Source organism: Microcaecilia unicolor, chromosome 1 (assembly GCF_901765095.1).
Source record: "Microcaecilia unicolor chromosome 1, aMicUni1.1, whole genome shotgun sequence".
NCBI lineage: Eukaryota > Metazoa > Chordata > Amphibia > Gymnophiona > Siphonopidae > Microcaecilia > Microcaecilia unicolor.
Window position 1 is genome coordinate 580,069,940 of NC_044031.1, and position 16,849 is coordinate 580,086,788.

Genomic DNA, 16,849 nt, shown 5'->3' on the forward strand with positions numbered 1-16,849 from the left:
AGAAAGCAACCTGTGCCGCCACCAAACTTGATGCAGCCCTGGAATCCCTGCCCGACTTCTCAGCTGATGAATCTACCATACTGAACTAACCAGTGCTTTTTGCATCCCTGGCAACAACCACAGTTGCACTGACATCAAGCCTTGATATCCCAGCAGTTGCCCTCCCTGCTGGGAGATCCAATGGTGTGCCTGCTCCTTGAAGGTGAGCAAAAGGGTCTGATCAACGACAGCACCTCTTCCATCCCTGCTATACTTCCCAGTGACCCAACCTCAGGCTTCAATGACAAAAGAATCCACTGGGGCAGTAGCAGATACTACTCCAGAAACAGCAGGGAACGGCAAGAAAGTTCCAGGGAAAATCTTTAAAGTCAGAAGCTTCAAAGTGTGTGACCTCCCCTAGAATGCTATTTTGGATCTTCCTACAAGTTATTTTGTTGTCCAAATGGATTGCAATCTAAGTTGAACTTGAAGAAATGGAAGGTGCAATGATATGCCCAAGATTACAGAGTGTTAGTAAAATTAGACTTACGCTTACTCGTTTTATACAATGAACTGTACATTTCTTATAAATTTCTTTTCTTGTTTTTCCTTTGGATTTTACAAAGTAGATTTATCTTTGTATTATCTTGCTTTACACAATGTATCTTTACATTTATTTGCTAAATTAATTTTTTTCTTCTTTCAAAGGTTCTTTTTAAAAACTGTATTTTGTTAAAATTGCAAATAAAAGTATGTCACACATTCCTTTGGGAAGGGTTTGAGGACCAGGAGGATATCCAACACTTCTGTTCTGGGCTTCTCTTCTGCACTGAACTTAAAATGGAAGGATGGTCACCATTTTTAAAATAAAATCTGCTAAGGAGAGGTCTTCTAAAAGAGACTTTCTCCTTTCCTGTAGATGTCTAGACTTCTATGTTATTTGATGCCTCAGGGAGGTTTTCTTCCTGATAGACTTGAAATTAATGGAAGAAAAACACATTAGAGAGTAATGCTTCAGGAAGCATATTCAGTTCTACTTGCTAAGAGCAAATAATATTGATGTCAATATAATCTCACGTACTTGCCCAAATGGAATAAAGATATCTAGAGAAAGGTATTGGTATAGGACAAAACATTATGTGGGCTAATTCTGGAGTTTTGTTATTATATAATCTAAAAACCTGTCTTCTCTTTAAAATAACGTAATCTAGAGAACACACACACAAAACATTCCTAAGATTCCATCCCCCCCCAAAAACAAATACCAAATCACTTACATGTCAGTCATCTGTCTTTGACATTCTGCGCCTAACATGTCTTGGGGGTTCCCATGTATCGCTATCATCTGTTTCTTCATCTTCGTCCTCCTCATCATGGTCTTCATTGTCCTCATCTTCCTCATTCTCTTCATTCTCCTCAAATGGCTCTAACCCTGCCTCTTCTCGTTTCAGTCTTTCTGCAAACCACTCTCGAACCTGTTCATATCCCATATGAGACTTGGCAACAAGTTCATCTAGGTCCTGCTCATTAAGGAATTTATGCTTTAAGTAGTAATCTTTCAAAATTGATTTTCCAGTTTTAAATTTTATGGCTGATGGTTCTCTGTCCCAGTTACCTCCTCTCCTTCCTTTAGGACGCCCTCGAGGTCTGCCTCTTCCTCGGCTTCTTGGTCGCCCTCTCCCCCTTCTTCTAGTAACAGTTTGGCCATTCATAACATTTGTGGTAGCGCCACTACTGCCATACTGATAGTAATAGTACCATTTTAAATTGCCATTTTTCCAAGCATACCTTGTGTCACCAAACCAACTTACAATATCACTACGAAGAAGCCCAGTTTCTTCTGCTAATCTGTCATACTCTTCTGCAGATGGCCACTGTGTACGGACAAATGCACCTTTTAAAATATGCAACTGTTCTGGTGACTTTTTGCTTATTTTGCTAGAGACAAAATTCTTGGACCTATTTATGGCACCTCCACTCCCAGGTGAGCTCTCAATCTTTTCTTCTTTTATACTACCTACACTATTTTTGTTTGAGTCCTGTTCTTCTTCTTTTAAACCTTTGGACTTTCTTTTTTCTGAAAACCAGGCATCAATTTCTCTTCTGGTCAGTTTGGTCTCTGCCCTTAATTTAGTGAGCTCTTCATCTGTTGGGACAGGACTTTTCAGAAAGCTGTCCTCTAGAGCTTGCAACTGTTCTGAAGTTTTTTCTTTGAATTTCTGAAGAGTAAAATCAGGAAAGGGATTCCACGATTGCTTACGTTGTGGCGTAACAGCTGAAGACTCTGACATTTCATCACTAGAATCAATAATAATAGTGCTGTTGGAATCATGCAAGAAATGCATGCCATGACTACTTTTCGAATTCCTCTGGTTGTATCTTGTGTCACTGAACCATTTTTTAATTTCACTTTTAGTCAGTCCTGTTAGTTTTATGAGCCTCTCAATCTCTGCATCATGGGGAAACTGAGTTTTAAGGTAGCTGAGTTTTAGTGCTGCTAGCTGCTCTTTTGTTTTCTTTGCACGCATATTAAAAGAATCTACATTCGTTTGTGAAGAGTCATGTTTGCTAAGCTGAGGAGCTGGAACAGCAGCCATGTGCTTTGTTTCTGCAATAGGATGGGGAGCCTGAATGTGACCTGTTTGCAATTGTGTATGACTTGGGACTCCTGATACTGTCAGAGCTATAGGTGTTGTCACAGGCAAAGTGTTTGCACCTGCAACCTGTGTAAGGACCAGACCAGGTTGGCCAACTATCTGGCATGTCTGTAAAATAGAAGGTAAACCATTACCAGATGTGGAGATCTGAGCTGGAATAACTGTAATGGTCTGTGGTACTGTGTGCACAGTGCCATTGAACTGTTTCCTTCTGGCCTCTTCTACTTCTTCTGGTGTCCAGCTGACACCATGTTTCAGACGCTGAGCCGAGAACCATATTTTAATCTGTTCCTCAGTATATTTTGTTTGAGCAGAGAGAACTGTAATTTCTGACACTGTTGGGTAGGGAAATCTATTATATGAGTTGAGTAACAGGGGATGGTTATCCAAAGCAGAATTGTAGGCAGGAATGCTATTCACAGGTATCAAGACTTTTGGACCTAAGTTAGAATTCTGTTGTGCCTGTATGGTAGTTATCACTTGCGCCAATCCAGGCTGCAGAACTGTAGCTGGAGTAACCACAGTGGTAGGTGTTTCCTGTGCACTAGTAACAACTGGACTGCTTATCTTAACAGACTCAGACACTGCAGGAGTAGGCTCAATTACCTCTTCCTCTCGTTCTCGCTCATGGTCAACCTCAGTTTCATTTTCTGCAGGAATATCATCAATTACATTGTGGGAAACAGCAATTCGTTTATTCTCTGCTTTATTTTTCATCATTTTCATAATAGGGGTTTTGCTGATTGAGATTCCAGAAACAGCAGTTTCAGTTTGTTCTTGATTCTCTTCATGAACAATAATGCCATCAAAAATTAGGTCATTAACTGTTTGCTCAAAGATCGTCTGGTTATTACGTTTCACCATGGTGAGTTTAAAATTCTCCTCTCCGGGATGGTACTTTACATTATGCTCAGAGAGTGCATCATATCTTTTAGTAAGAAAATTGCACTCTACACAGACATAGGATGAATTCAGTACTACAGTGGGATGCTCTGAATCAACATGAAAAGTAAACATATTTAAATCTGGTGTTTGAAATGAACAATATTTACACTCATAACCACCTTCTACTTTTTTATTTTGCTGATTGTCTGAATCAGTATAGTCCTGTATTTCTTCATCGCTTGATATGCTCTCAGCTGCTGCATTATGTGCTGGTGTTTGTACAAGAGGACCCACTTCCAAATCTGAGATCATTTCTAGATCGAGGTCTTGTTCACTGGCCAGAACCATGCAAGGGGTGGTTGATTTTCGTTTGCTTGCCATTTTGTTATAGTAAAAGTCTTTTGCTGGTATATCTTTTATAAATGCTTATATCTGTTCTCAATTTTTAAAAAAAGATTTTTGGTATTTCAAGTCTGTTTCCTAACTTCTTATAATTCATCTGTACACATAACAGCAGCTCTTTCACAATGGAACTGAATAATATCTTGTTTTTGCACGGTGAAGTATGCCAATGCCCAATTACCTAGAAGGAAAAAAAGCACAAAAAATATGACAGTATGAAAAAATTCCTTAATCAGTCATGACTTTCCATATTTAGTAATTTATCTGTAACCCACAAAAATAATCATATTTGCTAAGTTGCAGTTGATGTGTTCTCATGAAATTGCTAAGATTAAACCCTTCTTCTACTTCTTTGGTCCCATGTCCATCATGATGGTTTTTGTCCAGATCTTTTTAATGAAAAGCATGAACCATTACAACATTAAAAACAACAGGGTCACAATATGCACAATGCGAGACTCAAACAATGGTGCCATATCACATAGCAATATAATGTAAAGCTACCCAAAATGCACCGTGCAAGACAGAGATACAGTGGAGAAAAGAATGAAGGAAAAATTTAAAAAAAAAAACACAAGGAGGGAGTACTGTTCTCTATTCCACAAAAAAAGAATCCAAAAAGGACCACATTTTAACCCATTAGTGACCAGCGTTCCCATGTCAATTTGTTCCCATATGGCTTATTATAGAAACATTGGTCACTAATGGGTTAACTTTGGCTACAGCACATTGTAATCTTTCAGCGGAAGCCGATTCATATTTCTATAACATCATAAGAATAGCCATACTGGGTCAGACCAATGGTCTAGCCCAGTATCCTGTTTCCAACAGTGGCCAATCCAGGTCACAAGTACCTGGCAGAAACCCAAATAGTAGCAACATTCCATGCTACTGCAAACAAACTGAATTCCACCAAAATATAATATTAGGCAAGCAGTGGTTTTCCATGCACATAATACATTTTGATAAGTTACAGTGAGCATGATGTTGAGCAGCAGCTGCTAAGAGGAATTCACTTCATCCAATAACATAGCAGCCTTAAAAAAAAAAAATAGAATAAGACATTTTATCCTGCTGCTGGAAAATCTGAGAAATATAATTCTATACATCAGTCCTGAAAGGCCATAATGTAGAACAGGTGTAAAGAATGTATTCCAATGTACCCTTGCAGCTACCACGGTGCCAACATAGGTTAGACTTAGGGTCCTGCTTACTAAGCTGCGCTAGAAGCGCATTAACATTTTTAATGCACGGTAACCATGTACGCGTGTTAACTGTGTACGCGCCTACACTTTTAGCGCGCGCGTGCTAATTGTAGGCACGTTAAAAATGCTAACGCGCCTTAGTAAACAGGGCCCTTAGTAATGTCCAATCTCTTAAGCTTGACCGGAGTTCAATATACTCAATGTGTCAAAAAGTACATGGACTGAGGGGGAGGCTAACAATGAGCAGCAAACAGTTTTATTCCAGAAGTTCTCCCAGTCATCCTGAAAACCAGGCCTTTGAATTTCAGTCTCCCAAATAAGTTGTGCCTCCATACATCATACTTGCAACTTCTGCATCAATAGTTTGTAAAAAGTAGAGGCAACGTGGCCCAGATGGTATACAGATAGAATAAAGAGCAGGCTCTGGCTTCAGAGATTGTAGACAAGGATTCTAGGAATGAATACAATGTTGCAATTGAACCCTTTAAAGCACTGTGACAATGGCAGCAAGAATTTACTCTAAGATCTACACAGGTCATAAGACAGCCATTGATGGTCATATCATCAAGGCAGTATATACCTTGGGTGGACCAGCTTAGCCAAAAGAAAGGCCGAACATTAATCCTGAAAGATTTATTATACTATAATGGGAACTGAAGGTATCAAATCTCCTGGACCAGATGGTATTCATCCCGGAGTACTGATAGAACTGAAAAATGAACTGGCAGAACTAGTGTTAGTAATATGTAATTTATCTTCAAACTTGAGTGTGGTACTGGAAGATTGGAGGGTAGCCCATGTAACGCCGATATTTTAAAAAGGTTCTAGAGGGAACCCGGGAAATTATAGACCGGTGAGCCTAACGTCAGTACTGGGCAAAATGGTAGAGGCTATTATAAAGAACAAAATTACAGAGCATATTCAAAAGCATGAATTAATGAGACAAAGCCAACATGGATTTAGTGAAGGGAAATCTTGCCTCACCAATCTATTACATTTTTTTCAAGGGGTGAACAAACATGTGGATAAAGGCGAGCCGGTTGATATTGTGTATCTGGATTTTCAAAAGGCTTTTGACAAAGTACCTCATGAAAGACTCCAGAAGAAACTGGAGAGTCATGGGATAGGAGGTAGTGTCCTATTGTGGATTAAAAACTGGTTAAAGGCTAGAAAACAGAGAGTTGGGTTAAACGGTCAATATTCTCAATGGAGATGGGTAGATAGAGGGGTTCCCAGGGGTCTGTACTTGAACCGCTGATTTTTAACATATTTATAAATGATCTAGAGATGGGAGAAACTAGTGAGGTAATTAAATTTGCTGACGACACAAAGTTATTCAAAATTGTTAAATTGTGAGGGGATTGTAAAAAATTAGAGGATGACCTTACGAGACTGGGAGACTGGGTGCCTAAATGGCAGATGACGTTTAATGTGAACAATTGCAAAGTGATGCATGTGGGAAAGAGGAACCCAAATTATAGCTACGTAATGCAAGGTTCCACGTTAGGAGTCACTGACCAAGATAGGGATCTCGGTGTCGTTGTTGATGATATGCTGAAACCCTCTGCTCAGTGTGCTGCGGCGGCTAAGAAAGCAAATAGAATGTTAGGTATTATTAGGAAAGGCATGGAAAACAAAAGTGAGAGCGTTATAATGCCTCTGTATCAATCCATGGTGTGACTGCACCTCGAATATTGTATTCAATTCTGGTTGCTGAATCTCAAAAAAGATACAGTGAAATTAGAAAAGGTACAGAGAAGGGCGATGAAAATGATAAAGCGGGTGGGATGACTTCCCTATGAAGAAAGACTGAAGCGTCTAGGGCTCTTCAGCTTGGAGAAAAGATGGCTGAGGGGAAATATGATAGAGGTCTATAAAATAATGAGTGGAGTGTAACGGGTAGATGTGAATCATTTGTTTACTCTTTCCAAAAATATTAGGACTAGGGGGCATGTGATGAAGATACAAAGCAGTAAATTTAATAGGAATCAGAAAATCTTTCTTCACTCAACATGTAATTAAACTCTGGAATTCGTTGCCAGAGAATGTGGTAAAGGCTGTTAGCTTAGGAAGGTTTTAAAAAGATCTGGACGGCTTCCTAAAGGAAAAGTCCATAGACCATTATTAAATTCACTTGGGGAAAATCCACTGCTATTTCTGGGATAAGCAGCATAAAATGTATTGAACTTTTTTGGGACCTCACTAGGTATTTGTGACCTGGATTGGCCACTGTTGGAAACAGGATGCTGGGCTTGATGGACCTTTGCTCTGTCCCAGTGTGGCAATACTTATGTACTTATGTAACCATTTGATGTCTGACTTACAATCTAAGTAGTGGTGAGCCTGACGAGAGGATAGCAAAATAGGGTTCTATTGAAGGCAAGAGGCTAAGGTGTACACATCATATGAGAGAAGGAAAGAGGAGAAAGTAAATCCTGCTCCCATGAGAGCCAGGAGGGTGAGCTGTTGTTTTCAGAACATACAATTGACTTACTACTCTGCTGTAATATAAAAGCCCTGTGGTATTCACAGAATTGGACGTTTACACCCCCACTGACTTAGGTCACCGTAATATTTTTAATGCAATGCGGTGTTATGTACCCCACCATAAAACTTTGAGCAGAATATAATTGAGAGACCTGTAAAACTTGGGTGGAAAGAAAACTGTCAAACAAACTCAAAACATACAACATTTTTACAGCAATGGTCCTCCACCAAGAGAAGTATAAGGGAGATCATTTGCCACAAAGGGTTTCAACATTGTCCAGTAGCTTCCTCTGGTTCAGTAATAAAGTAGAATCCAGGTCTGTACAAAACAGAATACCCAGATATTCAAGAGGCCTGATGGACCAGGAGTGGAACAGGTGGATGTGAAGCGTCTTCACGCTTTCCAAAAATACTAGGACTAGGGGGCATGTGATGAAACTACAGTGTAGTAAATTTAAAACAAATTGGAGAAAATGTTTCTTCACCCAACGCATAAACTCTGGAATTCATTGCCGGAGAACGTGGTGAAGGCGGTTAGCTTGGCAGAGTTTAAAATGGGGTTAGACGGTTTCCTAAAGGACAAGTCCATAAACCACTACTAAATGGACTTGGGAAAAATCCACAATTCCAGGAATAACATGTATAGAATGTTTGTATGTTTGGGAAGCTTGCCAGGTGCCCTTGGCCTGGATTGGCCACTGTCGTGGAAAGGATGCTGGGCTCGATGGACCCTTGGCCTTTTCCCAGTGTGGCATTATGTACTTATGTAAAAAGGATTCAAAATGAGCTCACCAGCAGACAACATTGAGAGGCATAAACTCTGTCTTGTCCCAATTAATCTTGTACCCCCCAAAATTTGCTAAAATTCATTATTAATTGGAGCAGTGGGGGAATGGATCAATCTGGATGGGTTTGATAAAGGATATCTACATAGATAGGCATTTTATATTGCAAGGAGACCATATGGAAACTATGTATTGCATCATTATGCCGTATCACTATTGTCAGGGGCTCTAAGGCAACACTAAAAAGGAGCTGAGACAAGGGGCATCCTTGACTGGTGCCCCAGGTGAGAGAGAAAGGTGCTGAGGTTTTTACCATTAATGTAAAGGTGTGCTACAGGATTACTAAACAGTACTTTAATCATCCTGATGAAGGAGGCACCAAAGCCCACCCAAGAGTAGCAAAAAGATAGGCTCACTCTACTCTGTTAAACATCTTCTTGGCATCCAAGCACACCAAGATGGCTGGAATAGACAAAGACACTGCAACCTATAGGAGATGGCAGAATAGTCTCATATTGAAAGGCTAATGGAGCCCTGCCATAAACCCACTCTGACCCATATGAATCAAGGAGTTGAGAACTGACTGAAGTCGCGTTGCCAAGATCTTTGTATATATTTTACAGTCTAAACTGATTAATGGAGATGGGCCTGTAGTTCTTAACCTGGAAAGGATTTACATAGTAACATAGTAGATGACGGCAGAAAAAGACCTGCACAGTCCATCCAGTCTGCCCAACAAGATAAATTCATATGTGCTACTTTTTATTTGTACCTGTCCTCTTCAGGGCACAGACGGTATAAGTCTGGCCAGCTATATCCCCGCCTCCCAACCACCAACCCTGCCTCCCACCACCAGCTCTGGCACAGACTGTATAAGTCTGCCCAGCACTATCCCCGCCTCCCAACCACCAGTCCCACCTCCCACCACCGGTTCTGGCACAGACCGTATAAGTCTGGCCAGCACTATCCCCGCCTCCCACCACCAGCTCTGGCACAGACCGTATAAGTCTGCCCAGCACTATTAGCACGTGGTTGCTGGAGGAGGGAGAGTCTCTATAGCAGTAGCAGGGAGATGACCAGGGCTGCAGCAATAAAAACAAGTTCCCTCCTCAGTCCCACATTTATAACAATGAGCAGATCTTCCTTCCCAAACTTTACTAACCCATCTAAGATACATATTTATTTATTTTTTATTTGTTGCATTTGTATCCCACCTCTTTGCAGGCTCAAAGTGGCTTACAATACATCATGAGTAGTGGAAAAATGTTAGTAGATAAATATTTGGTATTACAGGATCTTGGTCATCTCTATAATAGGCATCTCTGAGACCCGGTGGAAGGAGGATAACCAGGGTACAAATTATATCATTGTGATAGGGTAGATCGAATTGGTGGAGGGGTAGCTTTGTATGTTAAGGAGGGCCTTGAATCAAATAGATTGAAATTTCTGAAGGAAACAAAACACATCTTAGAATCCCTATGGATTGAAATTCCATGTGTAAAGAGTAAAAGGACAGTGATAGGAGTGTACTACCGTCCGCCTGGCCAAGATGAACAAACAGATGTAGAAATGTTACCAGAAATTAGGGAGGCTAACAAACTGGGCAACACAATAATAATGGGTGATTTCAATTACCTCTGATATGGACTGGGTTAATGTAACATCATGGAATGCTAAGGAGATAACATTTCTTGACAAAATCAAGGACTGCTTTATGGAACAGCTGGTACAAGATCCAACAAGAGAAGGAAAAAAAATTCTAAACCTAGTCCTTAGTGGAGCGCATGATCTGGTGTGGGAGGTAATGGTGCTGCGGCCGCTTGATAACAGTGATCATAATATAATCAGATTTGATATCAGCTTTGGAGTAAGTACACACAAGAAATCCAATATGTTAATGTATAACTTTCAAAAAGGAGACTATGATAAAATGAGAAGAATGGTGAAAAAAAAAAAAAAAAAAAAGGAGCAGCCACAAAGGTCAAAAATTTACATCAGGCTTGGATGCTGTTCAAAAATATCATCCTGGAAGCCCAGGCCAAATATATTCTGTATATTAAAAAAGGAGGAAGGAAGCATAGCCGCCGAGAGGGGGGGGCAGGGGGGACAAAATTCCCCGGGCCTGGGCCTCCAAGGGGGGCCCGGTGCCGCAGTCCCACCCGCCCTCCGTCGTTGACTGTCTGCCAGCGGGCCGGGACCCCTGCATTGAAATCACAGCGCCTCTCACCTCCATGTGAAAGCGCTGCAGACAGCAGCAGATCGCCTCCCTTCGGGCCTCCTTCCCTCCCTGTGTCCCGCCCTCGTCTGACGTAACTCCCGCGAGGGCGGAACACAGGGAGGGAAGGAGGCCCGAAGGGAAGCGATCTGCTGCCCTGCTGCCTGCAGCGCTTTCACACGGAGGTGAGAGGCCCTGTGATTTCAATGCAGGGGGCCCTGCCCAGTGGTGGACGGAGGGGGGGCGGGTGGGGGGAGCGGCAGCAGCGATCTCGGGGGGGGGGGGGGGGGTGAGAGGGGAGCGGCGGTGGCGACCTCGGGGGCAGGGCCCCAGGGGCAGCCTTGCCCCGGGCCTGGCCCAGTCTCTTGGCGGCCCTGGAAGGAAGGCCAAATGACAACTGGCATGGATAAAAAGGAAGACAAAAGAGACTTTGAAAAAAAGATTGCGTTGGAGGCAAAAACATATAGTAAAAAAAATTTATTTTAGGTATATTAAAAGCAAGAAGCTGGTAAAAGAATTGGTTGAACCGCTAGATGACCGAGGGGTAAAAGGGGCAAATCAGGAAAGACAAAGCAATAGCGGAGGGATTAAATTCTTTGCTTCGGTCTTCACAGAGGAAGATTTGGGAGAGAACGGTGCCAGAAATGGTATTCAAAGATGACGAGTCAGAGAAACTGAATGAAATCCCTATAAACCTGGAGGATGTAATGGCGCAATTTGACAAAATAAAGAATAGCAAATCTGGACCGGATGGTATTCATCCCCTAGTATTGATAGAATCGAAAAATGAACTTGCGGAACTATTGTTAGTAATATGTAATTTATCTTTAAAATCAAGCATGGTTCCGGAAGATTGGAGGGTGCAATGTAACACCGATTTTTTTAAAAAAGGTTCCAGAGGTAATCCAGGAAATTATAGACTGGTGAGCCTGACATTGGTACCGGGCAAAAGGGTAGAGACTATTATAAAGAACAAAATTACTGAGCATATTCAAAAGCATGGATTAATGAGACAAAGCCAACATGGATTTAGTGAAGGGAAATCTTGCCTTACCAATCTGTTACATTTCTTTGAATGGGTGGATAAAGGTGAGCCAGTCGATATTGTGTATCTGGATTTTGAAAAGGCATTTCATAAAGTACCTCATGAAAGACTCCAGAGGAAATTCAAAAGTCATGGGATAGGAGGTAGTGTCCTAATGTGTATTAAAAACTGGTTAAAAGATAGAAAACAGAGTAGAGTTAAATGGTCTGTGTTCTCAATGGAGAAGGGTAGATAGTGGGGTTCCCCAGGTGTCTGTGCTGTGACTGCTGCTTTCTAACATATTTATAACTAGTAAAAAAGGCCTGTTTCTGAGCACAATGAAACGGGCGCTAGCAAGGTTTTCCTCAGAGTGTGTATGTTTGAGTGTGTGAGAGTGAGAGAGTGAATGTGCGCGAGTGTGTGTGTGTGTGACAGAGAGAGATTGAGACTGGGTGCGAGTGTGTTTGTGAGAATGTGAGTGTGTGTGAGAATGAGAGTGTGTGGCAGGTTCCCCCCTCCCTCCTGTTCAGTGCCAGCCCCCTGTCCTGCTGCCTCGCTGCAACGCTACACCCCCCATGTTGCTGGTGCCGCCGCTCACCCCTCCACCACCCCCTGAGGTCACCACTTCCCCCGCCCCCAAGGTGATCCTACAGCCCCCCCCCAAACTGCCCCGAGGTCTCTCCCTCCCTCTGAGTGTCAGGGTCCCCCTCCCTCCCAGATCCCCAATTTTCAGGGTCTCCGTTCCACTTCCAGGATCCCCCGTCTCCTGCCCCCCCCTCCAGCCACTCAGCGATTCTCCTCTGTCCCCTGCCCCCCGTCCAGCGATTCTTTCTCCCCTGCCCCTCCTGTAGCCACCCAGGGATTCTCCTCTGTCCCCTGCCCCCCCCCCACCGATTCTCCTCTCTCCCTGCCCCCCCCACCGATTCTCCTCTCTCCCTGCCCCCGCAGAGGTCGCCACCGCTAATCCCTCCACCCCCCAATGTCGCCACCGCTCCCCCCAACGTCGCTGCAGATACTGCACCCCCCTTCCAGCCCCACCCAGGTCGCCGCCGCCGCTCCCCCCTCTGCGTTTGCCCACCCACCCAACAGACCTGGCCCAGTCTCCAGCGTCACAGGCAGTGCGAGCTCAGATTTCTGGCCACTGCTGCTTCTCTTATTCAGCAGCAGCAGCAGTGGCCGCTACAAAAACACCAACAGCTGATTTTAGGAAGCAAGGCGGCACCGAAGGCAGCCAGCAGACATTGGGTGTTGGATCTGCAGCCGCTCCTCTCGCCTCTCACGTCGCTGCGCTCCTCTGGGGTCGTCCTCCAGGGGCAGTGACGTGAGAGGTGAGAGGAGCGGCTGCAGAGGCAACACACTTGCGCCGCCTGTGACGCTGGAGAATTGGGCAGGTCTGTAGGCGCCATTACCGTTTCAGTCTTCTTGATACCGGGCGGTGACGCTGGGCGCGTACTGATGCTGGTGGGCGCAATTCCATTGTTGTGTTTCGTGGTGCTTTGCTCTGGTAGGTCACAGCTGCTTGTGACGTACCAGGAAGTACTGGCATCAGTCCATGGGATGTATAGCACGAATGCCTCAAGGTTAGTGCCACGCAGTCAGCCTCAGAACATTGGAGGTGCTTTTTATTATATAGGATGATCTAGAGATGGGAGTAAATAGCGAGGTAATTAAATTTGCTGACGACACAAAGTTATTTAAAGTTATTAAATTGCAAGAGGATTGTGAAAAATTACAAGAGGACCTTACGACACTGGGAGACTGGGCATCTAAATGGCAGATGACCTTTAATGTGAGCAAGTGCAAAGTGATGCATGTGGGAATTAGGAACCCGAATTATAGTTATGTAATGCAAGGCTCCACATTAGGAGTCAGCGACCGGGAGAGGGATCTAGGCGTCATTGTTGATGATACGTTGAAACCCTCTGCTCAGTGTGCGGCGGCCGCTAAGAAAGCAAATAGAATGTTAAGTATTATTTTGAAAGGAATGGAAAACAAAAATGATGGCGTTATAATGCCTTTTTATCGCTCCATGGTACGACCGCATCTCGAATATTGTTCAATTCTGGTCATCGCATCTCAAAAAGATATAGTGGAATTAGAAAAGGTACAGAGAAGTTTGTCCCCATGGGCTCTGTCCCCATCTTCGCCCCCATGGGATCGGTCCCTGCAAGCTCTGTCCCTGTCCCCACCCCATTCTCTAATCAGGACCGAAGGTACCAATGTATCTGTACTGGGAAACTGAATAGCAGCTTGGGCACCCCTCCTCACCCCCCCCTTCCCGGGACAGTTTTTGAAGGTGGAAATGGTCTGTGACAGGCGGGAATAAGGCTAAACCAGGAAAAACAATTTTTTAAAAAACTGTCTGGGAGCTGCAGAGAGTTCGGGGGAAAAACACCCAAGTAGGGTGTAAGGGCAATTAGGGGAGGGGGATGGTGGCCTGCTCTCCTCCAATAGGGCCCCGCTGAGCCAATGCCTCGCCTAGTGGTTGCTAAAAAGTGCAACTGGGAGCAGCAGAGTGACACTCTGTGCTCTACCAGGACTACTCCAGGAACCAGGAGCTTGGAAGCAGTCGTTAGGCTCTACCAAGCCATGTGGCTGTGGCCTGCAGAGCTAGGAGCTAGGCCAGGGACCAGGAGCTAGAGAAAATACTGGAGTTTTCTACTGAGCACAGCAAATTATGCCAGTGAGCTCACTGAAAGATTAATTTTTCATCTACCTCCATCTGCTGGTAGGAGGGGATAACAATCCACTCATTCAGGACGGTATGGTCCCAGACAAGGAATTGAGCATTTCAACTGGGATGCTGGTGTTTGATGTCAAGGTAGTGATATAGTGTGATGATGCTGTGCCTAGATCCAGAGAGATGATGGAACACACAAGAAGCAGAATAACAAATAGGGGACAAAAAAAGGAAATGCTCACCTCACTGTGAACTGTTGACCAGCATTTTTCAACCAGTGTGCTGAAGCTGTTTACAGTGGCTGATCAGAAGCAGATTGGAGGGTTAGTCCAGTGGCATTAAAGATAGAAGTTTTACCTTTTAATGTTACAAATTATATAGCCTGGGCTGGATATATTGAAGCATTACATTTGGTGGTGTAATAAAATACATTAAAGTATGATAGGAGATGGTTCTGTTGTTTTGGATGTGATAAAATGAAGACTGAGAATGGATTTTGCAGAATTGTGGTAATGTGTAAAATGGCAGTTTGAATGATAGAGTGGTGAGAATATGTCATGGCTTGGTCATCTTAACTTTTATGCACAGTATAAATGCAAGGTTGATGGGCGTTGCTGTGGTATAATTTAACTCAAATGTCACTGGCCTCACCCAGTATTAAATTCTACAGGATGTATCTCAGAAAGGATACAGAAGCTACAAGCAAGTCAGAAAAGGTAACCAAAATGATACAGAGTCTGTATCAGAAACCATATGAATGAGACTTGAGGTTGAGGATTCACATATATACACCCTAGAGAAGAGGAAAGACCAGGAATATTATTAAACATTTAAATACCTTACAGAGTATCTCTCTGGGCACAAAATTTTGGGAAGTACACACTGGAGGATTTGCTTTTCAGTTTGAAAGAGGGACCAAGATTAGCAGGTAGTATACAACTACAAGAATTACATTATAAATTTTGTTACGTATGTATATACACCCAACCAGGGCAAAGAAAATGGGTATGCCCACCTCGGGAGCCAGTTTGAAGTGAAAGGAATTCTGATGCCACTTATCGCCATATGGTATGGGATTGCCCAATTGCTCAGGAATTCTGGACCATGCTGTGGGCCTACTTGAGTACACTTTATCAGCAAGCAGTGGGAGGCCACACCACAAATGTGTATACTAAATGATATTATTGGTGTGGTAGAAGGCACCAGTAAGATTGTACTTTTTCTCCGTAAGTCTGCCCTGCTGGCCAAGCACTGTATTTTGTTACAATGGATCTATCCAACTCCCCCCTACCTTGACACAATGGAAGAATCTCATGAATGAACTACTCACTTTGGAGAGTTTAATGGTGGAGGAGAGTGAAGGCAAGAAAACGTTTTGTAACTATATGGACTCCATATTTACAGATCTATTCATCTAGGATTCGCTCTGCATTTCTTAATATGTTATGCATTTAATTATAGAAGTCTTATGTACAGTTGGGAATTCTGGCAATATCTGGCTTTAAACCAGAGGATGGAGGAAGGGGTGTGTAGGGGGAAATGGATTTTGGGAGCAGGGAAAAGAAAAAACTGGGGAATTGTCAACTTGAATTTGGTCATATATGTTTGTTCTTGCTGCAACTGGGAATGTGTCTATTTGATTCCATTGTATTTTCTGCTTGTGTTGACAATAACATATATTTGGCATAAATACCTTTCCAGAAACAGCAAACCTTTTTTTTTACCCAATTGAAAAAAGAAAAAAAAAACCAAACCTTTTCAAAGTTATAGAATTATTTTTTCATACAAAGGATAGTAGAGATGCCTGGAATGCTGTCCCAAAAAAGATGAGTGATAAAATGGTAATGGAATTCAAAAAAGTGTTGGATAAACAGAGGATCCCTGGAGAAAATATGATAATGAAGTACTTGGGTAACTTGTACAGAGTACCAGCTACAGTCCATAATAGCAGTGGTGTGACTGAATTATGTTTCTTAAAAGACATGGCGTAAAGCTTCTTTGGAGTGGTGGTTATAACCCTAAAAGATTTGGATGTATAGAAGGACATGGGGACAAACTTTGTCCCCATCCCCACCCCCGCAGGCCATGCCTCCATCCCCTCACCGTCTCTACAGGCCCTGTCTCCATCCCCGCCCCATCCCCACAGGTTCTGTCCCCGTCCCTTCCCTGCTCCATCCCCATGGACTCTGTCATCATCTACAGAGGCCTCAAACAATTATGATTTTATATTTAAATCTTTTTATTAAAGTATAAAAAGGAACAATATGCTGTGCAACTATTGTATATAGATTACAAATAGAAAACAATAACAGTAGTGAGCAGCTATAATAATCCTCCTCACCATCACCCTCTACCCTTCCAACCCCAACAACAGCTGATTTCTACTACCCCAAGGAATCCTGTTAAAATGTCCAGGGTTAAAAAATACAACCCGTTCTGTATGCCCTAGAGGGGAGAAATATGCCCTATGTAGCACTGTTACAATTTTTTAATCTGTGTATGAATAAGAAGTCATCAACAGTCTCAGGAT

The 16,849-nt window shown here is 42.9% G+C and overlaps 1 protein-coding gene across 4 annotated transcripts in view; it reads right to left on the bottom strand.

Annotated features, from left to right (window-relative positions):
• Positions 1 to 16,849, bottom strand: part of ZHX1 (zinc fingers and homeoboxes 1) — a 137,644-nt gene that overhangs the window by 73,021 nt on the left and 47,774 nt on the right. For all 4 annotated transcript variants that reach the window (XR_003943796.1, XM_030218713.1, XM_030218704.1 and 1 more), the window contains one exon: positions 1,257 to 4,104. Coding sequence is in view for 3 of the 4 variants with exons in the window: in XM_030218713.1 (XP_030074573.1) it covers positions 1,260 to 3,902 (2,643 nt within the window). In the remaining variant the exon portion in view is untranslated. The remainder of the gene's footprint in view (positions 1 to 1,256; positions 4,105 to 16,849) is intronic.